Genomic DNA, 21,116 nt, shown 5'->3' with positions numbered 1-21,116 from the left:
TGAGTCGGAGCATCAATAAACTGCAAATGCATGGAAATAAGGTATTGACAACTCAATGGCAAGATTCTGTTGTCTCCATTTAAAGCTCGGGAGGAAAATTAGGAAATGTCTTCTCAACATCATGAGCTGATATTGTTTCATTCTCGCTATACTTTCCCACCTTTCTTACCATTGATCATGCCAAACCAGGCAGAAGAAGTTCTGCACACTATAACTTTATAGTTGTTTTTGCATTGCATGACCCTTTGACGGCCAGCAGAAGCTGAATGTTCCTGCCTCTCATGATGGCTGGTGTAGATATTTTTTCATCATTTTGTTCAGAGACATTATTACACACCTTTGAAGCAGGTCAAACTTGAACCATTGCACTATAACAGTCCTTCTAATAATCGCTGGTGTAGGGTCATCTCAGTTCAGATGTTTGTCTGCCAAAAGAAACAGTCATGGTAAAACCACTTAATGAAGGTTAAGAAAATAAATTATCATTTTACTTAAAATTATACCCTTTATTTCTGTTTTGCCCCTCACACAATATTGTCTCTTTCTCATTATCTAACTGTTTTAAGTATACTGGCTTATTTTCTCTACACATTGTATATTCTTTATTAGGAATAGAAAACATTTTGACAGACTTGTCTCACTGTTATTTTGAAGGTGGAAACAAGATTGAAAAAGTGTAATTGAATACTAATGCTCCATGGAAGGCTATTCCTTTTCCAATGATAACGCTTCAGGCTGAAGTAGCCCAAGCTAACACTTTACCCTTGGTCTGAACTAATACAATTCCATTGTGTGCATGTGAAATTTAACCTGAGAATATGCGTCTCATACAGTCGTCAACTGCGCTCCTCAACAGCCTGTGTTTCTGATTGCATGCCAAAGATGTCCTTCCCATTTTCTTTGAATACATTATCCCATGGGTCTTCTGTGCTAATGATTTAGTTCCAAACTATAACAGAAAGGTGATTTTAGGGATTAGGGAGGCAGAAAGTAGGTAACTATAGGCCAGCCAGTTAGCTTGATATCTTAAGTTCAAGGTAATTACACAGAGCCAACATGATGTTGTCAAAGGGAAAGCTTGTTCAACTAATTTATTGAAGCGGTTTGAAGTAGTAAATTTTGCTGTAAATAAAAGGGAAGCAGTGAATTTATTGTATTTAGATTTCCAGATAAGGTGTTGCATCAAAAGTTATTGTCGAAAATAAAAGCTCCTTGTGTAGGGTGTAACTTATTGACATGGATAGAAGATTGGCTTGCATGAATCACTGAAGTTTAGTAGAAAGGTACATCAAGTAATCAGGAAAGCTAATAGAATGTTTCAGTTTATTGTGAGGGGAAGTGAGTGCAAAAATAGGGAGGTCATGCTTCAGTTATACTGGGTACCAATGAGATTGCATCTGGAGTACTGTATACAGTACTGGTCAACATACTTATGGAAGGATGTGAATGCATTGGAGGCAGTTCAGAGAAGGTTAGACTAATACCTGGAAATAATGGATTTCCTTCTGAGGAAGTTTTAGAATAACTAGGGCTGTGTCCTTTGGAGTTTAGAAAAGTCAGACGTGACGTAATTGAAACAAGATCCTGAGGGGACTTGGCCTGAGGGGACTTGGGATGAGCAAGAAATGCTGGCCAGCCAGCGATGCCCACATCCCACAAAAATGAATTTAAAAAATGTGAATGCTGAAAGGAATTTTCCTCTTGTGGAAGAAATTCAAAATAAGGGGGTGCCCATTTAAAACAGAGATGAAGAAATCTGTTTTTCTCTGAGGTCGAGTGTTTTTGGAATTCCAAAAAAGGCAGTGGATGCAGAATCTTTTTTTTTTAAAAGCAGGAATAGATAGATTCTTGATTGCCAAGGATTTGAAAGATTATTGAGGCCAAGTGGTCTTCTCTTGTTCCTTGTTCATACGTTGGTCACTTGTCTTCTCCAACTTTGAATTCAATAACTTGATAAAGAAACTGAACCCTGCTCCATTCTATTCGATGATATGAGCCACATAGCTAATTCACTTTGTTTTTGATGGTATTGCTTTCAAAATTCTCAGCATAGCTTAAATATTCATTAAATAGCTATAATCATCAAATCACAGAAATCTATTGTGCAAAGAGGCTGTACAGTTGATCATGTGTGTGACAACGAAGAGGGAGCTATCTGTTCGATCCCCATTTTCCAGCTCCTTTCTTATTCAGTAACAGGATGTGGGCATCAGTGGCTAGGCCATATTTTCTTGCCCTCCCCTAATTGTCCAGAGGGCAGTTAAGGATCAACCGCATTGCTGTGTTTCTGGAGTCGCATGTAGATCAGACCAGATAAGGATGACAGACACATTCTCCAGAAGGACTTATCGAAAAGACAAGGAGGTGGGCAGAGGGGGCAGAGTTGCCTTGTTAGTTAAGAATGAATTTAAATCTATGGCACTGAATGACATAGGGTCAGAGGATATGGAGTCTGTGTGGGTGGAGTTGAGGAACCACAAAGGCAAAAAAAACCATAATGGGAGTTATGTACAGACCTCCTAACAGTGATCAGGACGAGGGGCGCAAGATGTACCGGGAAATAGATAGGGCATGTCAGAAAAGGAAGGTCATGGTGATCATGGGGGACTTCAATATGCGGGTAGACTGGGTGAATAATGTTGCCAGTGGATCCAAAGAAAGGGAATTCATGGAATGTTTGCAGGATGGCTTTTTGGAACAGCTTGTGATGGAGCCCACAAGGGAGCAGGCTATTCTGGACTTCGTGCTATGTAACGAGCCAGTCCTTATAAAAGACCTTAAAGTAAAGGAACACTTAGGAGGCAGTGATCATAATACAGTAGAGTTCAGTCTGCAGTTTGTAAGAGAGGAAGCAAAATCAGGTGTAACGCTGTTACAGTTAAATAAAGGTATAAATAAACAGGGGCATGAGAGAGGAATTGACAAAAGTCGACTGGAAGCAGAGCCTAGCGGGGAAGACAGTAGAGCAACAATGGCAGGAGTTTCTGGGTGTAATTGAGGACACAGTACAGAGCTTCATCCCAAAGAAAAGAAAGATTATCCAGGGTGGGATTAGACAGCCATGGCTGACAAAGGAAGTCAGGAAATGTATCAAAGAAAAAGAGACAGCCTATAAAGTGGCCAAGAGCACTGGGAAATCAGAAGATTGGGAAGGCTACAGAAATAAACAGAGGATAACAAAGAGAGAAATAAGGAAGGAGAGGATCAAATATGAAGGTAGGCTAGCTAGTAGTATTAGAAATGATAGTAAAAGCTTCTTTCAATACATAAGAAACAAACATGAGGCAAAAGTAGACATTGGGCCACTCCAAATTGATGCAGGAAGGCTAGTGATGGAAGATAAGGAAATAGCTGAAGAAGTTAATAAATACTTTGCGTCAGTCTTCACAGTGGAAGACGTGAGTAGGATGCTAACAATTAAGAAGAGTCAGGGGGCAGAGTTGAGTATGGTAGGCATTACAAAAGAGAAAGTGCTAGAAAAGCTTAAAGGTCTAAAAATTGATAAATCTCCTGGCCCCAGTGGGCTACATCCTGGAGTTCTGAAGGAGGTGGCTGAGGAAATAGTGGAGGCTTTGGTCGTGATCTTTCAAAAATCACTGGAGTCAGAGAAAGTCCCAGATGATTGGAAAATTCTGTTGTAACCCCCTTGTTTAAGAAAGGATCAAGGCAAAAGATGGAAAATTATATGCCGATTAGCCTAACTTCGGTTGTTGGTAAAATTCTAGAATCCATTGTCAAGGATAAGATTTCTAAATTCTTGGAATGCAGGGTCGGGTTAGAACAAGTCAACATGGATTTAGTAAGGGGAGGTTGTGCCTGACAAACCTGTTAGAATTCTTTGAAGAGGTAACAAGTATGTTAGACCAGGGAAACCCAGTGGATGTTATCTATCTAGACTTCCAAAAGGTCTTTGGTAAGGTGCCTCGCAGGAGGCTGCTGCGTAAGGTGAGGGCGCATGGTGTTCAAGGTGAGCTACTGGCTTGGATTGAGGATTGGCTGTCTGACAGAAGGCAGAGAGTTGGGATAAAAAGCTCTTTTCGGAATGGCAACCGGTGACAAGTGGTGTCCCACAGGGTGCCGTGTTGGGGCCGCAGCTGTTCACTTTATATATAAATGGTCTGGATGAAGGGACTGGGGACATTCTGGCAAAGTTTGCGATGATACGAAGTTAGGTGGACATGCAGGTAGTACTGAGGAGGTCGGGAGGCTGCAGAAAGATTTAGACAGTTTAGGAGAGTGGTCCAGAAAATGGCTGATGAAATTTAATATGAGTAAATGTGAGGTCTTGCACTTTGGAAAAAAGAATACAGGCATGGACTATTTTCTAAACGGTGAGAAAATTCTTAAAGCTGAAGTAACAAAGGGATCTGGGAGTGCTCGTCCAGGATTCTCTAAAAGTTAACTTGCAGATTGAGTCTGTGATGAAGAAAGCGAATGTAATGTTGTCACTTATCTCAAGAGGGTTGGAATATAAAAGCAGCAATGTGCTTCTGAGACTTTATAAAGCTCTAGTTAGGCCCCATTTAGAATACTGTGTCCAATTTTGGGCCCCACACCTCAGGAAGGACATACTGGCGCTGGAGTGTGTCCAGCGGAGATTCACACGGATGATCCCTGGAATGGTAGGTTTAACGTACGATGAACGGCTAAGGAACCTGGGATTTTATTCATCAGAGTTTAGAAGATTGAGGGGAGATCTAATAGAAACATACAAGATAATGCATGGCTTAGAAAGGGTGGACGCTGGGAAGTTGTTTCCATTAGGCGGGGAGACTAGGACCCGTGGGCACAGCCTTAGAATTAGAGGGGGTAAATTTAAAATGGAAATGAGGAGACATTTCTTTAGCCAGAGAGTGGTGGGCCTGTGGAATTCATTGCCACAGAGTGCAGTGGAGGCCAGGACATTAAAAGCCTTCAAGGCAGAGATCAATAAATTCTTGATCTCACAAAGAATCAAGCGCTACGGGGAGAGTGCAAAGGAAGTGGAGTTGAAATGCCCATCAGCCATGATTTAAATGGCAAAGTGGACTCGATGGGCCGAATGGCCTTACTTCCACTCCTATGTCTTATGGTCTTATGGACATTAGTGAATCAGATGGGATTTCCCAACAATTGGCTTCGGTTTCATTGTCATCATTAGACTCAATTTCAGGTTTTCATTTAATTAAAATCGGCCATTTGCCACGGCAGAATTCGAACCTGGGTGCCAGACATTACCTAGTTCTCTAGAGTAATAGTCCAGTCCACCAAGCCATCATCTCCTTCAACCATAGCCTTGTAAGTTGTGTAACTTCAAGTGCGTAACTACTTTAAATGCTGTGAAAGTTTCTTCCTTTAACACTTTTTCAGGCAGTTGGCTCCAGAATTCCACCACCTTCCGAATGAATAAGTTCTCCTCAACACCTCTAATCCTTCAGTCAGTTCGGTCAACAACAAAAGAGAAAAAAAGAAATAACCTTTCTGCTAAGGCAACAGATTCTTTCTGTTCACTCTATCAAGATTATTCATAAACTATGTGCCTCAGTTGAACCTCCCCTCAGCTTTGTCTGTTCCAGAAAAAAACAGCCTATTATTTTCTGAATAATAAAATGTGAGGCTGGATGAATACAGCAGGCCCAGCAGCATCTCAGGAGCACAAAAGCTGACATTTCAGGCCTAGACCCTTCATCAGAGAGGGGGATGGGGTGAGGGTTCAGAAATAAATAGGGAGAGAGGGGGAGGCGGACCGAAGATGGAGAGAAAAGAAGATAGGTGGAGAGGAGAGTATAGCTGGGAGGTAGGGAGGGAATAGGTCAGTCCAGGGAAGACGGACAGGTCAAGGAGGTGGGATGAGGTTAGTAGGTAGGAGATGGAGGTGCGGCTTGGGGTGGGAGGAAGGGATGGGTAAGAGGAAGAACAGGTTAGGGAGGCAGAGACAGGTTGGACTGGTTTTGGGATACAGTGGGTGGAGGGGATGAGCTGGGCTGGTTGTGTGGTGCGATGGGGGGAGGGGACGAACTGGGCTGGTTTTGGGATGTGGTGGGGGAAGGGGAAATTTTGAATCTGGTGAAGTCCACATTGATGCCATTGGCTGCAGGGTTCCCAAGTGGAATATGAGTTGCTGTTCATGCAACCCCCCATTTTCTCCCCTTTGGTCCAGGAACTCCCTACCTATGTCCGTGACACCACCCACGCCCTCCACCTCCTCCAGGACTTCCAATTCCCTGGCCCCCAACACCTCATTTTCACCATGGACGTCCAGTACACCTGTATTCCGCATGCAGATGGCCTCAATGCCCTCCGCTTCTTCCTGTCCCGCAGGCCCGACCAGACCCCTCCACCGACACCCTCATCCGCCTAGCCGAACTGGTCCTCACCCTCAACAACTTCTCTTTCGATTCCTCCCACTTCCTACAGACAAAGGGGGTGGCCATGGGCACCCACACGGGCCCCTGCTATGCCTGCCTCTTTGTAGGTTACAGGCCCCAAACCCCACCTCTTCCTCCGTTACATTGATGACTGTATCGGCACCGCCTCTTGCCCCCCAGAGGAGCTCGAACAGTTCATCCACTTCACCAACACCTTCCACCCCAACCTTCAGTTCACCTGGGCCATCTCCAGCACATCCCTCACCTTCCTGGACCTCTCAGTCTCCATCTCAGGCAACCAGCTTGTAACTGATGTCCATTTCAAGCCCACCGACTCCAACAGCTACCTAGAATACACCTCCTCCCACCCACCCTCCTGCAAAAATTCCATCCCCTATTCCCAATTCCTCCACCTCTGCCGCATCTGCTCACATGATGAGGCATTCCACTCCCGCACATCCCAGATGTCCAAGTTCTTCAAGAACCGAACTTTCCCCCCACAATGGTCGAGAACGCCCTTGACCGCGCCTCCCACATTTCCCGCAACACATCACTCACACCCCGCCCCTGCCACAACCGCCCAAAGAGGATCCCCCTCATTCTCATACACCACCCCACCAACCTCCGGATACAATGCATCATCCTCCGACACTTCCGCCATCTACAATCCGACCCCACCGCCCAAGACATTTTTCCATCCCCACCCTTGTCTGCTTTCCGGAAAGACCGATCTCTCCGTGACTCCCTTGTTCGCTCCACACTGCCCTCCAACCCCACCACACCCGGCACCTTCCCCTGCAACCGCAGGAAATGCTACACTTGCCCCCCACCTCCGCCCTCACCCCTATCCCAGGCCCCAAGATGACTTTCCATATTAAGCAGAGGTTCACCTGCACATCTGCCAATGTGGTATACTGCATCCATTGTACCCAGTGTGACTTCCTCTACATTGGGGAAACCAAGCGGAGGCTTGGGGACCACTTTGCAGAACACCTCCGCTCGGTTCGCAATAAGCAACTGCACCTCCCAGTCGCGAACCATTTTAACTCCCCCTCCCATTCTTTAGATGACATGTCCATCATGGGCCTCCTGCAGTGCCACAATGATGCCACCCGAAGTTTGCAGGAACAGCAACTCATATTCCGCTTGGGAACCCTGCAGCCCAATGGTATCAATGTGGACTTCACCAGCTTCAAAATCTCCCCTTCCCCCACCACATCCCAAAACCAGCCCAGTTCGTCCCCTCCTCCCATTGCACCACACAACCAGCCCAGCTCATCCCCTCCACCCACTGCATCCCAAAACCAGCCCAGCCTGTCTCTGCCTCCCTAACCTGTTCTTCCTCTCACCCATCCCTTCCTCCCACCCCAAGCCGCACCTCCATTTCCCACCTACTAACCTCATCCCATCTCCTTGACCTGTCCATCTTCCCAGGACTGACCTATCCCCTCCCTACCTCCCCACCTATACTCTCCTCTCCACCTATCTTCTTTTCTCTCCATCTTCGGTCTGCCTCCCTCTCTCTCCCTATTTATTCCAGAACCCTCACCCCATCCCCCTCTCTGATGAAGGGTCTAGGCCTGAAACGTCAGCTTTTGTGCTCCTCAGTTGCTGCTGGGCCTGCTGTGTTCATCCAGCCTCACATTTTATTATCTTGGATTCTCCAGCATCTGCAGTTCCCATTATCACTATTATTTTCTGAAACCTAGAATTGTCCAGTGGATACATCATCTTACAAGATTTCCTCTGTCTTTTATCTGGATCTCTTCCTTTCTGTAAGCCATATGCAGCACTCTAAGTAGTGTTTTATGCAGTTCTACCCTGGCTTCCTTGTTCTTGCATTCTGTTTCATGTAACAAATGAAAGAATGCAATACCACGCTGTACTACCTGTCCCATTGTTTTTAGAGATCTGTGAATTTGCCTTCCAACATTCTTCTGAACCTCTGCACTTCTTTGTATCACCACTTATTGAGTATTCTCTTGCCTTATTTGTTGTTCCAAGTTCATTACTTCATGTTTCTCCACAATAAGTTTTATTTCTCATTTTTTTGCCCACCTGATCACTCCACTGATATCTGTCTCATTACTCATTTGTTTAGATGTGTCCACACTGGCTGGGCCACCTTTTATTCCCCTTCCTTAGATGCGCTTGAGAACGTGGTGGTGATCTGCCTTTCTGTACTGGTCCTGTCTAGGTGGGATATGTAGCTCATGATGCCATTCAAGAGGGACTCCAGGATTTTAACCCAGCAACACTGAAGGAAAGGTGATATAATTCCATGTCAAGATGACAAATGGCTTGGAAACAAACTTGCAAGTATTGCCGATCCTGTCTTCCTTGGCCTACAGCATTTTTAGTGCTCAACGTACTGTATAGACGACCAACTAAAGGGAAAGATGTAGAGGAACAACACTGCAAGGAACTACAGATAGGTGCAAACATGATAGTGATTATAACAAGGACTTCAATTACCAGTATATAGACCGGGATAGTGGTAGTCTAAGGGCTGCTTTCCTAGTTTGTGTTGAGGAGAATTTCCAACAGTAGAAAGAAGGCACTGCTAGACCTGAAACTTGGGAATGAGGTGGGTTGAGTAGATCAACTGATGGTGAAGGGACATTTAGGGGGCAGTGACTATTGCACCTTAAGATTTAGGATGGTTTTTAAAAAAATGGCATTGTTCAATCTAGAATAAGAAAATCAACTAATGGAGAGCCAGCTTCATTGGGACAACAGATCATAGGAACTGCAGACGCTGGAGAATCCAAGATAACAAGGGGAGCGGGATGGAACATCTCAGGCCAAGCAGCATCTTAGGAGACGGAAAGCTGATGTTTCAGGCCTAGACCCTTCATCAGAAATGGGGGAAGGGAAGAGGGTTCTGAAATAAATAGGGAGACAGGTGGAGACAGATCAAAGATGGATAGAGGAGAATATAGGTGGAGAGGAGACAGACACGCCAAGGAGGTGGGATGAGGTTAGACGATAGGAAATGGAGGTGCAGCTTGAGGTGGGAGGAGGGGATGGGTGAGAGGAAGAACAGGTTAGGGAGGCGGGGACAAGCTGGGCTGGTTTTGGGATGCGGTAGGGGAGGGGAGATGTTGAAGCTTGTGAAATCCACATTGATACCATTGGGCTGCAGGGTCCCCAAGCAGAATATGAGTTGCTGTTCGTGCAACCTTCGAGTAGCATCATTGTGGCACTGCAGGAGGCGCAGGATGGACGTGTTGTCTAAGGAATGTGAGGGGGAGTTGAAATGGTTCATGACTGGGAGGTGCAGTTGTTTATTGTGAACCGAGCGTAGGTGTTCTGCAAAGCGGTCCCCAAGCCTCCGCTTGGTTTCCCCAATGTAGAGGAGGCCACAGCGCCTACAGCGGATGCAGAATACCACATTATCAGATGTGCACGTAAACCTCTGCTTGATATGGAAAGTCTTCTTGGGGCCTGGGATGGGAGTGAGGGAGGAGGTATGGGGGCAGGTGTAGCACTTCCTGCGGTTGCAGGGAAAAGTGCCAGGTGTGGTGGGGTTGGAGGGCAGTGTGGAGCAGACGAGGGAGTCATGGAGAGAGTGGTCCTTCTGGAAAGCAGATAAGGGTGGGAGGGAAAAATGTCTTAGTTGGTGGGGTCGGATTGCAGGTGGTGGAATTGTCGGAGGATGATGTGTTGGATCTGGAGGTTGGTGGGGTGGTACGTGAGGACGAGGGGGATTTTCTTTTGGTTGTTATTGCGGGGATGGGATGTGAGGAATGAGTTGAGGGAAATGCGGGAGACATGGTCGAGGGCGTTCTCAACCACTGCAGGGGAGAAAGTTGCGGTCCTCGAAAAACGAGACTATCTGAGATGTACAGGAGTGGAATGCCTCATCCTGGATCCGGCGGAAGCAAAGGAATTGGGAATAGGGGATGGAATTTTTGCAGGAAGGTGGGTGGGAGGAGGTGTATTCTAGGTAGCCGTGAGAGTCGGTGGGCTTGACATGCATATCGGTTTCTAGGTTACCCGAGATGGAGACAGAGAGGTCCAGGAAGGTGAGGGAGGTGTTAGAGTTAGTCCAGTGAACTTAAGGTTGGGGTGGAAGGTGTTGGTGAAGTGGATGAACTGTTCGAGCTCCTCGTGGGAGCTCAAGGCGGTGCCAGTACAGCCATCAATGTAACAGAGGAAGAAGTAGCTACAGAAGAGGGATTGTTCCACGTAACCTACAATGAGGCAGGCATAGCTTGGGCCCATACGGGTGCCCATAGCCACTCCCTTTGTATGTAGGCAGTGAGAGGAATTGAAAGAGTAGTTGTTGAGGGTGAGGACGAGTTTGGCTAAGCGGATGAGGGTATCAGTGGAGGGGGCTGGTCAGGCCTGCAAGACAGGAAGAAGCAGAGGGCCTTTAGGCCATCTGCATGGGGAGTGCAGGTGTATAGGGACTGGACATCCATAGTTAAAATGAGGTGTTGGGGGCCCCGGAATTGGACATTCTGGAGGAGGTGGAGGGTGTGGGTGGTGTCACGGATGTAGGTGGGGAGTTCCTGGACCAAGGGGGAGAAAATGGAGTCCAGATAGGTGGAGATGAGTTCAGTGGGCAGGAGCAGGCAGAGACAATGGGTCGACCAGGGCAGGCAGGTGTGCGGGGTTGGGGAATGATGAGTTTGGAGGCTGTGGGTGGGAGGTCACCTGAGGTGATGAGGTTGTGGATGTTTTGGGAGATGATGGTTTGGTGCTTGGGGTTGGGGTCATGATCGCGGGGGTGGTAGAAGGTGGTGTCGGAAAGTTGGCGTCTGGCCTCAGCGATGTAGAGTTCAGTGCGCCATACTACAATTGCGCCTCCCTTGTCCATGAGCTTTGTGGTGAGGTTGGGATTGAAGTGGAGGGAGCGGGGGAGCTGCACGTTCTGCGGGGCAGAGGTCACTATGGGGGAGAGGGATGGAGGTTGAGGCGATTGATGTCTCGGCGGCATTTGGAGATGAAGGCGGCATTTGGAGACCAGGGAAGGGTACCAGCTTTGGTCGCAAAAACAATAGTTGAATGATGGGCAGCCTTCAAAGAAGAGATTACTGAGGGACAGTCAAGGGTGGGATAAACAAACCCAGTGCTCCCTTGATGATAATTGAAATAGAAATTAACTTATGGACAAAAAAGAGTGTGCTTATGACAGGTGTCATGTGGTAAATATAGTTGAGTACTAAGCTGAATACTGAACGGTCAGAAGGGAGATAAAAGATCAAATAAGAGAAGCAGCGGGATGATGAAAAGTCATTGGTGGCTAGTATAAAAGAAAAAGCCTTCTTATAAATGTACGCAAATAGTAAGAAGTTGACAAAAGGTGGAGTCGCACTGATTAGGCCCCAGAAAGGGGAAGGCAAGAGGCATGGCAGAATTGTTAAATAAATACTTTACTCAGATCTTTTTGGCAGAGGAATAATCTCAACCATTGGAAGGGGTACATTTTATAGGGAGAAGTTATTAGATTAACTTCCAGTATTTAATGTTGACAAGGGACCAGGGCCAGATCAGATGCATCCAAGAATAGTGAAGAAGACCGGAAAGTGCAGTAGCACTGACAATTATCTTTCAATCTTCCTTCAACTGGATGCCATAAAATTACAAAATTACAAACATTACACCTTTAACTTCAAAAAAGGTTTGTGTAGCTAGACGCAGCAATTACAGACCACTCAGTTTAACTTGTGGTGGGGAGACATCTACACACAATTATTCAGTATATGATTAACAGTCATTTAGAATGATATGGGTTAAGTAGGCCAACTTAATGATTCTAATAGGATTAATACTATGACTTATCTACATTGTAATGAAAAGGTTTCTTCCAGGTGCCTTTAACACACAATTATTTGTTGAATGACACACAATACAAATACATGAGCAATATCAAGAGTGGGCCAAAATTGTCCCATCAAGCCTATTCTGCCACCCTTCAATAAAATCATGGCTAAACAAGTCCATCAATTAGTTGAAACGTTGTAGTTTCCAAGACGTGCCTTACTGAAATAAATGTTACCAATGTCCAAAATGACCTTTTTTAAAAACAAAGATTAAGGTTCAAAGATCATGATTTTTCCACAATTATTCAAAACTCAAATTCTCAAAATATTAATAGACAGTGATGAGATAGGGTTGTTTTTCAGACTGGAGGCCTGTGGCCAGCAGTGTTCCACAGGGATCGGTGCTGGGTCTACTTTTCTTTGTCATTTATATGAATGATTTGGATGAGAATATTGAAAACATGTTAAGTAAGGTTGCAGATGACACCAAAATTGGTGATGTAGTAGACTGTGACAAAGGTCATCTAAGATTCCAAAGAGATCTTGATCATTTGGGTCAGTGGGCTGAAGAGTGCCAGATGGAGTTTAATTTGGATAGATTGTAGAATCCCTGTAGTATTGTAACAGGTTCTTCGGCCCAACAAATCCACACTGACCCTCAGAGCATCCCACCCAGACCAATCCCCTATGAACCATCTAATCTACAAATCCCTGAACACATGGTCAATCTACCTCGACAACAAATCTTTGGATTGTGGGAGGAAATCCACCCACACTGTCACCTGAGGGTGGAATCGAATCCGAGTCCCCGGCGCTGTAAGGCAGCAGTGCTAACCACTGAGCCACTGTGCTGAGATATCTCATTTTGGTAAAACAGATAAAGCCAAGACTTACACAATTAAAAGTAGGGTCTTGAGTAGTGTTGTAGAACAGAGACCTAAGAGTACAGACACATAATTCTTTGAAGCTCATGTTACATGTAGATAGGAGAGTTATGAAGGCATTTAGCACACAAAGCATTCATTGCTCAGATCTTTGAGTACAGGAGTTGGAACATTATGTTGAGGTTACACAAGATATTTGTGAGGCATTTTTGGAGGACTGTATCCAATTCAGATCGCAGTGTTACAGGAATGATATTATTAAACTAGAGAAGACTCAAAAGAGATCTACCAGGATGTTGTTAGGATTGGAGGGTCAGAGGTGTAAGGAGAGGCTAGGACTTTTTTCACTGGAATTTAGGAAGCTTAGGGGTCGTCTTATAGAGTTTTTTTAAAATCATGAGGAGTATTGATATGGTGAACGACTTTTTTTCCCCCAGAGTGGGAAGTTTCAAGACTACAGTGTATATTTTTAAGGTGAGGGGAGAAAGATTTAAAAAAGACATGGGGGCTTTTTTTTCATACAGAGTGGTTTGTGTGTGGAATGAACTTGCTAAGAAAGTGGTGAATGCGGGTAAAGGTACAACATTCGAAAGACATTTGGTTAAGTACATAAATAAGAAATGTTTGGAGGGATATCGGTTAAGCACAAGCATGTGGAACTAGTTTAGTATGGGATTATGGTCAGCACAGTTGTATCGAAGGGTCAGTTTCCGTACTGTATGATGATGACTTTGAAAATTTTATAAAAACTTCCAATTTTTCCGAAGTATTTAACAGAGCTTTTTTATCACTTGCACTAATATTTTAATAGCTGCTGTTTCTTTTAACCCTAGGTTATTATACAGTGCAGGGTAAACCATAGATTGATTTTGATGCGAAAGCTTGTCAAAAAACTCAAAAGACGACCAGAAAATAAACTTTATGGAAAAGGTAAGCAATCTTTTTCTTTGAAAGAATTATAAAAAGATTTTGAGTGCAATGTATGTCAGTGACTGTGTATTTATAATTCAGATATATTTTATTTTTTCATGAATCCAGGAAGTGAAGGCTTTGCATTATTTATAGAGTGAAAAGATTTACAGTGTATAAAAAAACCACCATGTTAGCACTGGTCATCAAACAGCCATCCATTTCAATCCCATTTGCCAGCACTTGGCCTATAGCCATATGTGATATGTCATTGTAAATTATTATTAAGTTGCATTTTGGAAGGATGAATGCTAACTGGATTTGAATGTCCACACTGAAAAAGAAAAGACAACTGAATTATAATTCTAAATTATTCAAGTGGAATCTTGGTAAAGTAGCTAAATTAGTTCCAATTGATCCTTAATATCAACATAGAGTCAGAGTCCTACAGCATGGAGGTGGGCCCTCTGACCCAAACTGGTCCGTGCTAACCAAAATGTCCACCCACACTAAGCCTATTTCCGCGTACTTGACCCATTTCCTTCCAAACTTTCTTATCCATGTATTTGTCCAAATGCCTTTTTAATGTTGTTAATATACCCACCTCAACCACTACCACTGGTAGCTCATTCCACATGCATACCATCCTCTGTGTAAAAATGTTGCCACTGAGGTTCCTATATATTCTTTCCCCTCTTACCATAAACTGATGCCCCCAGGAAAAGTACTGAGTGCATTCACCCTATCCATGCCTCACATGATCTTATACACTTCCATAAGACTACCCCCTCTCAGTCTCCAACACTCCAAAGAAAAAAGTTGTATCTTGTCCAACCTCTTCCTATAACTCAGACCTTTGGGTCCTGGCAACATCTTTGTAAATATCTTCTGTACTCCTTCCAGCTTAATAACACATAATATAGCAAGGTGACTGACACTAAACTCAATACTCCAAGTGCAGCCTCACCAACGTCATCTACAACTAATTCATAACTTCCCAACTTCTATACTCAATACCCTGAATGATGAAGGCCACTGTGTCAAAAGCCCTCTTCACTGACCTATCATCATGGTGGCTCAGTGGTTAGCACTGCTGCCTCATAGCACTGGGGACCAAGATTCGATTCTACCCTTGGGTGACTGTCTGTGTTTTGCACTGAATGCGTTTGCACATTCTACCTGTGTCTGCATGGGTTTCCGCCCATAATCCAAAGATGTGCATGGTAGGTGGATTGGCTATTCTAAATTGCCCATAGTGCCCAGGGATGTTTAGAGTAGGTGGGTTAGACAAGGGAAATGCAGGGCTAGGGGACTCGTCTGGGCGGGATGCTGTTCGGAGGGATGATGTGGACTTGTTGGGCCAAATGGCCTGTTTCCATACAGTAGGGATTCTATAATTAATGTTGTAGAATTTTCAGAACTGGACAAATGACCATGAAAACACATTTGACCCTTAAGCGGCATCGTAGCTCATTAGTTAGCACTACTGCCTCATAGTGCCAGGGACCCAGATTTGATTCCAACCTTGGGCAACTGTCTGCATGGAGTTTGCATGTTCTCTTTGTGTCAGCACAGGTCTCCTCTGGGTGCTCTAGTTTCCTCACACGGTCTAAAGTTGTAAGGGCTAGGTGGATTGGCCATGCTAAATTGTCCGTTAGTATTCAGGGATGTGTAGATTAGGTTGGTTATGGGGTGTTGGGTCTGGGTGGGATGTTCTGAGAATCAGTGTGGACTTTTTGGGCCAAAGGACCAGCTTCCATACTGTAGAGATTCTATAATCTACCTGTTAGTCCACTTTCAGAGTACCATGCACTGAACTCCAAGGCCCCTCTCTTCCACTACACTCCTTAAGGCTCTACCGTTCACCATGAAACACCTACCTGGATTTGACTTTCCAAAATGTAACACCTCACACTTTCTATATTAAACTCCATTTGCCATTTCTTGGCCCATTTCCCCATTGCTGCAATGTCTAATAACCTTCCTCACTGTCCCAGATACTGCCTATTTTAGTGTCATCCATAAACTTACGACTCATGTCTTGTACGTTCTCATCCAAATCATCGATATAGATAAAAAAAAATAATGAGGCTGGAAGCGACCCCTGAGGCACACCGCTAGTCACAGCCCTATAATCAGACAAGAATCCTTCCAGTATTACTCTCTGCTTCCTACCATCAAGCCAATTATGTATCCAATTTGCCAGCTCTCCCTGGATTCCATGTGATCTAATCTTCCAGAGCAGCCTACCATGTGGAACCTTATAAAAGGCCTTACTGAAATCCATTTAGACTATGTCTACTGCCCTGCCCTCATCAATCTCCCTGGTCACTTCAAAAAGAACTCTAACAAATTTGTGAGGGATGATCTCCCATACACAAAGCTACGCTAAGTACTCCTAATCAAACCTGTTCTTCCAAATGTATGTATATCTTCTCCATCAGAATGTTCTCAAGTAATTTAACTACCACAGATGTTAAGCTTAGTCATCTATAATTACCAGGTTTTTCCCTGAAACCCTTCGTAAATAAGAGCAGAACATTTGGTACCCTGCAGTCTTCCAGGACTTCTCCCAAGGCAAACAATGATGCAGATATATCAGCCAGGGCCCTTCCAATTTCTTCCACAGCCTCTTGCTGGGTTCTTGGATGTGTCTGATCAGGACCAGGAGATATATCCACCTTCATACATTCTAATACCTTCAACACCACCTCTAATATGATATGATTGTCCCCAAGATATCGCCACTAACTTCCCCAAGTTCCCAAGTCTTCATGTTTTTCTCCACAGTAAACACAATGGAGAAGTATTCATTGAGGACCTTACCCATCTCCTGTGGTTCCAGATATACATGTCCACTTTGGTCCTCATGGGGTCCTATTCTCTCACCATTAATTTCTCCTTTGGTATAATTAAAGAATTTCTTTGGATTCACCTTAATCTTCTCAGCCAAAGTTATCTCATGCCCCCTTTTCACTCTCCTGATTTCCTCCTTTAGTACCCCTCCAGGGATTTTTTTGATCTCAGCTGCCTGTTCCTGAACCATGCCTCACTTTTTTTTCTGGCCAAAGCCTCAATATCTCTTGTCATCCAGGATTGCTACTCCTGCCAACATTGCCCTTCACCCTCTCAGGAACATACAGACTTTGAATTCTAACTGTCACACTTTTAAAGCCTCTGACCTGCTAGACGTCCCTTTGCCTGCAAACAACTATTCCAATCAACCCCTGCAAGCTCCTGTCTAATTTCATCAAAATTCGCCTTGCCCCAACTTAGAACCTGAACCCGTGGACCAGTTTTGTGCTTCTCCATAACTATTTTAGAATTAATAGAACTATGGTCACTGGTCCCAAAGTGGTCCCCACTGTCACCTCAGTCACTTGACCGGCCCTATTTTCCAAGAGTAGGGCAAGTTTTGCCCATTCCTGAATACGTCACTCTATATACTGCTTGAGGAAACTTTCCTGAACACATTTAGCCAATTCCACCACATCTGAGCCCTTAACACAATGGCAGTCCCAGTCTATTCTAGAAATATTAAAATCCCCCACTATGACAACCCTGTTGCTCCTGCAATTCTCCTCAATCTCCCTGCTATTTGTTTCTCTAATTCCGATTTACTATTTGGGAGCCTATAGTACAACCCCAATAATGTCACCATCCCCTTCTTATTTCTTCACTCCACCTCAGTTATCTCATCTCTGACTAGTGCTGTGATACTTCCCTTAATGTAACTCCCCCTCTCCTCTTTCCTGCACCTGTACCCTAGCACATTAAGCTACCAGTCCTGTCCTTCCCTTAGCTATGTTTCTGTCATGGCTATAATATCCCAGCCCCACGTATCTATCCACACCCTGAGTTCATCAGCCTTAACTGTCAGCCCCCTTGCAGTGAAATAGATGCAATTTAATTCAACTGGTAGTCCCCGCTCCCTGTCTTATTCCGTCCTGACGTGTATCTTCAACTTGATATTTCTGATTATTGTGTCTCCTTCCAGCCTCTCACTTGCCTCCCTGTAGTTTAGGATCACATCCCCTGCCAACCTAGTTGAAAGCCTGCCCTGCAACATTAGCAAATTTGCCCACCAGGATATTGGTCCTCCTCCAGTTCAAGTGTAACCCGTCCCTCTTGAGCAGGTGACCTCTGCCACAGAAAACATTCCAATGATCCAGGAATCTGAATCCCTGCCCCCTGCACTAATTCTTTAGCCATGCATTCATCTGCCATATCCTCCGGTTCTTAATCTGACTGGCACATGGGTAGTGGAAGTAATCTGGAGATTACCACCTTCAACGTCATGGTTTTTAACTATTTTCCAAACTCTCTATAATCACTCTGCAGGAACTTATGCCTGTTTCTCCCTATATCATTTGTGGCAACATGCACAATAACTTCTGGCTGTTTACCCTGCCCATTCAGAATGTCCTGCAGCCACTCTGAGACATCCCAGACCCTGGCACCTGGGGAGCAACACATCATGCTGGATTCCCATTGCTGGCCACAGAATCCCCTGCAGCATAACTTCCCAACTTCATACTATGATGACTTACCCTGTAGTTGACATTTTGGTTTAAGAACTAGCAATGCAGCTAAGTCTCAGTAATTGTTGAAGCTACTTTTAGGTGGGTGTTTTTTTGTCTGACTCTTGTAGAAGCATGTATTTTTGTCAAAGTGTATGCTGTCTATAGAACATGGAACATTACAGCACAGTACAGGCCCTTCGGCCCTCGATATTGTGCCGACCTGTCATACCGATCTGAAGCCCATCTAACCTACACTATTCCAAGTACGTCCATATGCTTGTCCAATGGCGACTTAAATGTACTTAAAGTTGGCGAATCTACTATCGTTGCAGGCAAAGCGTTCCATTCATTAACTACTCTCTGAGTAAAGAAACTATCCCTGACATCTGTCCTATATCTTTCACCCCTCAATTTAAAGCTATGCCCCCTCATGCTCGCCGTCACCATCCTAGGAAAAAGGGTCTCCCTATCCACCCTATCTAACCCTCTGATTATTTTATATGTCTCAATTAAGCCACCTCTCAACCTTCTTCTCTCTAACGAAAACAGCTTAAAGTCCCTCAGCCTTTCCTTGTAAGAACTTCCCTCCATACCAGGCAAAATCCTAGTAAATCTCCTCTGCACCCTTTCCAAAGCTTCCACATCCTTCTTTTAATGCGGTGACCAGAACTGTACGCAGTACTCCAAGTGCGGCCGCACCAGAGTTTTGTACAGCTGCAGCATAACCTCTTGGTTCCAGAGCTTGATCCCTCTATTAATAAAAGCTAAAACACTGTATGCCTTCTTAACAACCCTGTCAACCTGTGTGGCAACTTTAAAGGATTTGTGTACATGGACACCGAGATCTCTCTGCTCATCTACACTACCAAGAATCTTACCATTAGCCCAGTACTTTGCATTCCGGTTACTCCTACCAAAGTGCATCACCTCACACCTGTCCACATTAAATTCCATTTGCCACCTCTCAGCCCAGCTCTGCAGCTTATCTATGTCTGTCTGTAATCTACAACATTCTTCTTCACTATCCACAACTCCACCGACCTTAGTGTCGTCTGCAAATTTACTAACCCATCCTTCTACGCCCTCATCCAGGTCATTTATAAAAATGACAAACAGCAGTGGACCCAACACCGACCCTTGCGGTACACCACTAGTAACTGGTCTCCAGGATGAACATTTCCCATCAACTACCATCCTCTGTCTTCTTTCAGCAAGCCAGTTTCTGATCCAAACTGCTATATCTCCCACAATCCCATTCCCCGCCTACTGCGGGTAACATTATCAAACGCCTTGCTGAAATCCATATACACCACATCAACCGGTTTACTCTCATCTACCTGTTTGGTCACCTTCTCAAAGAACTCAATAAGGTTTGTGAGGCACGACCTTCCCTTCACAAAACTGTGCTGACCATCCCTAATCAAATTATTCTTTTCTAGATGATTATAAATCCTATCTCTTATAACCTTTTCCAACATTTTACCAATAACTGAGGTAAGGTTCACTGGGCTATAATTACCAGGGTTGTCTCTACTCCCCTTCTTGAACAGGGGAACCACATTTGCTATCCTCCAGTCGTCTAGCACTATTCCTGTAAACAATGACGAGTTGAAGATCAATGCCAAAGGCTCGGCAATCTCCTCCCTGGCTTCCCAGTTTTATATAGTTTTATAATGATCATTAATTGAGAGAGACTTTAACACTGACCCTGCAGAAATGCAAGTCCACTGACAAAGTCAGTTCAGACTCCATTCAGATTACAAGGCCACGGTACTTTGTTCCAATCGGTGCCCATAGGAAGCATTATAGATCATATCTTTAATCCCTTGCCAGAGAGTATAACAGCTCAATGCCCCTCAGTTTATGGATTAGCAGGGTTCTTCTTGATTTCAGACTAGTAATGTTAATTATACCTTCAATGTGGATAGTAGCTTTTAGGTGTCAACTTTAAGCTAACTATCTCCTTGTTAACCATTTTCCTGTCTGTAAAAAGTCTGAAGACAATCCTGCAGCATCCATAGAATCATGTTCAGCCTTCAGCTGGTGAAAATCCTGTGACCCCTTTGGAAGAGAAACAGGATTCACAGAATTTTCTCTGAATTGCCTCTTTGATCTGTAGGGAAGAGCAGAAAACCTACTCATCTGGATGCACTCACTGACATTGGTGAATATAAATACATGTATCTGCTTGATAGAATTTAAGACAAGATTTTGAATGGGACGGAATTCTAATGAAAAGAAATTCTAGCCCCAAATTTCAGCTCCGATCAGCTTCATGCTCCAGTTCCTAGCTGCACATCTACTCATTACCATTGTCAGGCTGAAGGCAAATCTTGGATCCAATGGAACTATATTGAATAAAAAAGATTACCTTCTCTGCACTTTTTTTCTCTTAAAATGTTTTCCATTTGTTTTTTTTTCCATTGACAGAGAGTAGCACGTTTTCCAATGACAGGATAGTTCAGGGAAATGAAGAAGAATACCATTTTGCAATCGGAGACATTCAGCCTTTTACATTTCCTTATTATGTTTCCCCGGATTGGAAGGATGAATTAGTAAGTAAAGTCCATATATACTGAGAACTTGAATTATGTATAATTAATGATAATCAAATCAAGATTAAAATGTATGCAATTTTTATATATTCTTTATTTGAAATAATACAACGGTTCTCCTAATTTA

The 21,116-nt window shown here is 44.2% G+C and overlaps 1 protein-coding gene across 4 annotated transcripts in view; it reads left to right on the top strand.

Moving 5' to 3' along the window:
- The window catches only part of cfap221 (cilia and flagella associated protein 221), a 247,144-nt gene that overhangs the window by 165,217 nt on the left and 60,811 nt on the right, over window positions 1-21,116 (top strand). For all 4 annotated transcript variants that reach the window (XM_059647392.1, XM_048533708.2, XM_048533705.2 and 1 more), the window contains 2 exons: window positions 13,836-13,932; window positions 20,865-20,989. In XM_059647392.1, coding sequence (XP_059503375.1) covers window positions 13,836-13,932; window positions 20,865-20,989 — 222 coding nt within the window. The remainder of the gene's footprint in view (window positions 1-13,835; window positions 13,933-20,864; window positions 20,990-21,116) is intronic.

This window comes from Stegostoma tigrinum, chromosome 7 (assembly GCF_030684315.1).
Source record: "Stegostoma tigrinum isolate sSteTig4 chromosome 7, sSteTig4.hap1, whole genome shotgun sequence".
Taxonomy (NCBI): Eukaryota; Metazoa; Chordata; class Chondrichthyes; order Orectolobiformes; family Stegostomatidae; genus Stegostoma; species Stegostoma tigrinum.
The sequence above is the reverse complement of the archived record's forward strand: the minus strand, read 5'-3'. Positions and strand labels throughout refer to the sequence as shown.